This window comes from Pinus tabuliformis, chromosome 2_1, assembly GCF_031772625.1.
Source record: "Pinus tabuliformis cultivar Carrire ecotype Pingquan chromosome 2_1, CPIR1, whole genome shotgun sequence".
Lineage (NCBI taxonomy): Eukaryota > Viridiplantae > Streptophyta > Pinopsida > Pinales > Pinaceae > Pinus > Pinus tabuliformis.
In genome coordinates, this window is record NC_142299.1 from 313,530,226 (window position 1) to 313,536,056 (window position 5,831).

Genomic DNA, 5,831 nt, shown 5'->3' on the forward strand with positions numbered 1-5,831 from the left:
ACATATCAGATGGTCTAGGATTCTGTTGGTGTTTTGAAGTTCTCGTAGTCAGGTTTGTGGGCCCTTGGCCCGTTTATTTTGCCTTTGGCTCGGTGCGCTAAGCCCTGAGTAGACAATTAACAGTTTGTCCCTCAAGTCCTTTGGGCTTGTTGTAATATATGTATTTTGATTTTTCTGTTTCATTTGAATAGAAGGAACGACTCTTGCTTTAGCAAAAAAAAAGGTTAGAAGGATGGGAGCTGGTTCATCCTATGATAGGGTCAAAGAAGGGACGCTCAATTAAAATTCCAAGGTGGGGGGTATGAGAGGGTGAAAGGGAAACTTAAGAGGTGAGGGGATTGTGATAAAGGGGGTAAAATGAGGTTAAGCAGATAGAGGACAGGTATGATGAAAAATGGTAAGGGTGATGTGAAAGGGAGACCCTTCTATTCAATGGGGGTGAGAAGGGAAATCCAATTTCTACTGACTTCCAAGCCTCCATCCCTGTTGAGGTTATGTGGGTGTTTGACAATTTCAAGTGCCTCTCGTACTTTACGCTTAAAATGATGTTTCTGGTTGGCAATGACATTTGTGTCTTCGAGGCAGATGTGGTGGTTTGTCTTACCTGCATTCTCAGCTAAAGCTAAAGAACAAGTTCTCTCATTATGGATATCTGCACCATGCTCTTTGAGCCTTATCTTGACCGACCTGCCTGTTTCCCCAATATAACGTTCCCTGCAAGAGCAATTGATCATATAAGCACCTTTCTGTTGGAGGTGTTCCCGGATGTCTTTGACAGATTTCATTCTTTGTTTAATGGTCGTCATGGGTTTGAATGAAGTTTGGATATCTTTCTTTATGAGAACTTTAGCTAGCTTTTCAGTGACTCCCTGAATATATGGAATGTAGGCATTAGCAATTGGAGGGTTATTTGATTTATCCTTTTTGTTTCCGGATCTAGCTTTTCAGATGTCTTTATTATTGTATCCTAAGCTAGTAAATACTTTTCTTAAGTAAGTAATATCTTCTTTAGTTTGAATCTCATCTGATATCCTACATGCTCTAGTAAAGAGGGTTTGAAGGAAACCCATCTTTTGAGTTGGATGGTGGTGCGAATCAGCATGAAGGTAGTTATCAGTATGCGCCTTCTTTCTAAACACTTTGTGTCCTAAGGAACCATCCTTGTTTATTATGAGGAGGATATCAAGGAATGGGATACAATCATTCTCCTCAACCTCCATTGTAAACTTGATGTCATTTGACATGCTATTGAGATGGTTTAAAAAATTTTTAAGCTCATTATCCGCATGAGGCCAATCAACACTAGTGTCGTCTACAAACCTGATCCAAAACTTAGGTTTTAATGGGTAGGTATCAAGAGCCTTCTTTTCAAATTTTTCCATAAAGAGATTGGCTACAATAGGAGAAAGAGGTGATCCCATAGCCACTCGTAAAGTTTTCTCAAAGATTTCCCCCTGGAAGGTGAAGAGAGTGGAACGGAGACATATTTCAGCTAACTTTGCAGTTTGGGGGTTTGCTACTTCTTTTACAACTTGGATTGCTTCATCTAAGGGAATCTTGGTGAAGAGATGGACCACATCAAAACTAACAATTTTATCACCCAGATCGAGTTTAGCACGTTTAGTGAATTTAACATATTGGTTAAAGTCTTTGATGAAAGAATTGGTTTTACCAACTATAGGTGCTAGAGTGCTGGAGACATACTTTTCTAATTCGTAAGTTGGTGCCCCAATAGTATTGACTATAGGTCTGAGGGGACATCAGTTTTATGTATTTTGTGGGGGCCATAAATACGAGGGGTATTTTCACTGTCAGGGGTAAGGCGCTTTTTCAATTTTTCCTCTAGATTGGCCTCTTTAATGGCTTTCTTGACAAGTCTTGTAATTTTTGAGATGGGGTTTTTCTCAAGCTTTTTGTAGCTACCACTGTTATATAGGTGGTATTTCATTTTTTTTTATGTATTCCCCATCATTCATTACCACTGCGACACTTCCCTTGTCGGCCTTTAGAATGACATTGTCATTATTGTCTCTCAGACCTTTTAAGGCTTTAAGTTGTTCATGGTTTAGATTACCTTTAGGAGGGCTGGCTCTCCTTAGTATGAAAATACACTCTTGTCCAACAAGCTCTTTATCTTCATCATTGAGATTTTTGATCCCATCTTCAAGACTGCATATAATTTCTTCATTAGGGATTTGTTTGGGGGCTAGGGAAAAATTGAGTCCCTTATTGAGAACCTTAGCTTCTTCCTTTTTCAATTTGTAAGATTAAATATTTATAACGTTTTTATTGTTAACAGAATTATGGTCTTTTGTTATTTTATTATCAGTTCTATTGGTTGTATAGTCTATATTATCTTCTAGGTTGTTGTTCATTGTATTTTGTCTTATTTTATTATTATCTAGCTTATTATTTATTTTTTTATATCCAATCTTATTTAATGCATTAGTGTTTATATCAATGTTATAGTTATCTATTTTATTATCTAAGTCTATGGCTATATTTCCTAAACTATTATCAAGTTTAACGTGTCTATAATCTACGTTAATTTTATTTAAACCTAATTTATTATGTATTTCATTATCCTTTGTTATGTCGTTTTTATTATTATTTACGTTTATGTTCAGAACTGCGTACCTGTTGGAGTCATTCAATTTTTGTTTTGATCGTGAATCACTTTGTTCTGGCTGGTGTTGGTCCTAGCTTTCGGGCTATGTAGCATCGGTTCTTCTCCATGCCTCGGATCCACTTTGTTTGGCTCATTATCGTTAGACAATGGATTTCCCTCGTTCTGGATGGTTTTGGTGTTAGCTCCATTAATTTTACACAATTGCTGCCTACAATTATGGAATTGCAGTCTTTCCTTAACTTATGGAAACCAACTGCAGTAGTTTCCTTAAGTTAAGAAAATCAACTGCAATTACTAAATTTATTATTAGGAGCTACTAAAGTGGTCCATTACTTTGATTCGAGTTCTCTGCCTTGATTTGTGGACATCTAACACATAGCTATTAGAAGCTTGATGGAAGCTTAGCTATAGGTTCATCTGTTTGGTCCCCAAGCTCAACTCTCAATCCCCTTCAGTTTTACACCATCTAGCTGAGATAGCAGAGCTTGGAAGTGCCTTCAGAATTTTTGTATGTTTTTCTTTTGCTTGGATTGAAGCTGGAGTGCTGAAGAAGAAGCAAGCGGACTGTGGCCTGCATCAAAACATCACCAATGGATGGAGGTAATTCGTATCCCTGGGCATTAAGTTTCAACGATTCTTTTCAGTTCTTTCCGCATATAGAATCGTTGTTGCTGTTACAGTTTTTCTAACATTTGGTATCAGAGCATCTATTACCTCTACCTTGGTGTGCTCTCGCTGCCCTTTTGTCTTTCTGTGCACCTCAAGGGCGCCACAGTCGAGCTGCATGCGCTCCCAAGCCAAATGGTATATGACTTCATCGAATTTGTCATGCTGGAAACGGCAATACAGAGCACATTGAGTTTCATGGGCTTATCCCAACCCATAATAATTGTGTTTCATGGCAGTATCCTAGATGCAAATTTGAGGAAATCATATGACTTTGGTTTTTGGAATTACCTTTTCGTTTCTGTTTTAAAATTTTAAAATTCTCTTTTTATTTTGTTATATGTTTTAAGGTTAAAAAAACATAAAGGGAGAGTTTTTTAATTGCTGTAAAAATACTGCATTGTGTATTATGTGCATAGGCATGTTTGGCCAATGCGTAAAGAGATTTTACCAATAGGTCTATGGCTTTGTAAAGACTGTAATCGAGCTTCTCCATTTTTTTAAGCTCAAAGTTTGGCATTGAAGTATACATAGTAAGCTTAATGTGATTCGCATGATAGTTGAGTTTTTGGTTTTTATCTGGAGTTTCCGTTGGGCCATGGAGTTCGAATCTTCCAGCATCTAAAAGTTATAGGTTCAAAAGTAAATGCCGATTGTGACGCCGTACTGTTTCAATGCCTGTCTTTGTGTTTTATTTTTGAGTTTTTGCCTTTGAATAACACTAGCCGAGGTCTGGAGCCTTCTTCATATCAGTATATGAAAGCAATTGCGATCCACAAAATCCGTGCCGGTGGCCAAACCAGACCTGCGTTAGAAACATTCAGTTAGGCGTATTAGACGGTGTCTTGTTACTGGTTAGTTGCGTTTCTGGTTTTTAATAATAAAATAGAGCAACATAGCATTTAATTCTAATCTATTTTTGGGGAGTAAATTGTTCAGATATTTCATGGATTAACTTTAACAATAGATTAAACCATCCAAGTTTTAGTCCAAGCTCTATTTATAAAACGAAGAATGCCATGATCTAGTTTTATGTTTTATTAAAATCTTTTTATACTTGAGTAATTATGTGTTTTCATAAGTTCGATTATGATTATATACTTGGGAAGAATCAAGAAATGGTCATTTTTAAAGAGAAACGATAGACAAACTGCCATTTTTACGCAACTTCTTCATATAAATGGCTATTGTTTTATATTTACTGTGAGAGGAGAAATAGTCAATTGTAAAGAGAAATCGTGGGCACATCCTAGATGTGCAACTCAAAAGACAGACTCTTAACAAGCATTTTGAGTTAATCGATCATTGTATTTAAAGTCATTGATTAAATTCTTAACTTAGTTTGATTGGAGAGATAAGCATAAACAACGATGTGGGTATGTTAGTCATCATATCCCTATACATTAACTCTGCAAACATTCTTAAATATTTGAATATTTCAATATTTGAAATGGTTTAGTCTTTTGTTTTGAATATTTCAAATTTGCAGAAATGATTTATAACTTTTTAAGACTAATTAATTACAAATTAGGCTCAAAAAGTTATATTTAATTATGGAGGCTCACATGAAATTTTATATAAATGTATATAAATAATATTTCAAATTTGCAGTTTGTTTGCAAATTGTTTAGAGCCCATTTTGTAATTAATTTAAGAATTAGTCTTAAATAAATTATGGGACAGTTAGACTAAGGAATGTAAATTTGATTTTAATTTTATTTATCTTGTGAGCAAAATAGCTTGTTTGCTGGTCAATTTTTGTTGTTTTATAAACTTAAGGACGGAGCCTGAAGTCAAGCCAGCTAGCCTTCGAACTGCATTTGCTATGCAAGTGCAAAGTAGATCAACGCTGCTTCAGTCAATCTCCGGGTTAAGTTTATAAATTGAACAATCAATTTGTAGTCATTTTCGGTAATGCTGACTGCTTTAACCTTAATTTTGATTTTGCTGGAAAATTATTACAGTTATATGGAGTTTATTAAAATGTCATTTTGACTTACTCCTTTCAGTAAACATTATTTTTCTCTCTGGTTAAGTTTTGTTTATGCAGCAAAATAATGTCTAGTGATCCATATAATTTTAATTAATTAGAGAATAGCCACAGCATCTTTAATTAAATAAAATTATATATTTTGATTGGTTAGATCACATAAAGATTATTTAGACATTAAATTGTAATTAATTACACTGAATATAATAAATTTTATCCCACAGGAATCTTTATTATATTTATGTAATTAATTAGGATAAAATTTCATAACCTACCCACAGGAGTTATGAATTAATAAGTTTTATCATAAAGTTTTATTGAATCTGTTTGAATTAAAAATTTAGCCCACAGGCAATTTTTATGTCATTTGATTCAATTCTTTTTAGCATGGTTTACATTGGTAAAACATGAAAGTTTATTAAGCCTCAATTTTAACATAAGCATGTGATTCTTTATTTTGATGCAGCAGTACAACCTGCAAATTTCTCTGAAATTCGTTGTGACATTCCCGAACTTAAGGAAATAATCTCATTTGTTTGTTATGAA

General features: G+C 34.7%; 1 protein-coding gene across 1 annotated transcript; it reads right to left on the reverse strand.

Annotated features, from left to right (window-relative positions):
* Window positions 1-425: 425 nt before the first annotated feature.
* Window positions 426-3,791, reverse strand: LOC149200112 (uncharacterized). The gene is made up of 3 exons (XM_089400851.1): window positions 3,747-3,791; window positions 3,344-3,460; window positions 426-869 (listed from the first exon to the last, which is right to left on the reverse strand). The coding sequence occupies exons 1-3, from the start codon at window positions 3,789-3,791 to the stop codon at window positions 426-428; spliced, it is 606 nt and encodes a 201-aa protein (XP_089256977.1).
* Between the last annotated feature and the right edge of the window lie 2,040 nt (window positions 3,792-5,831).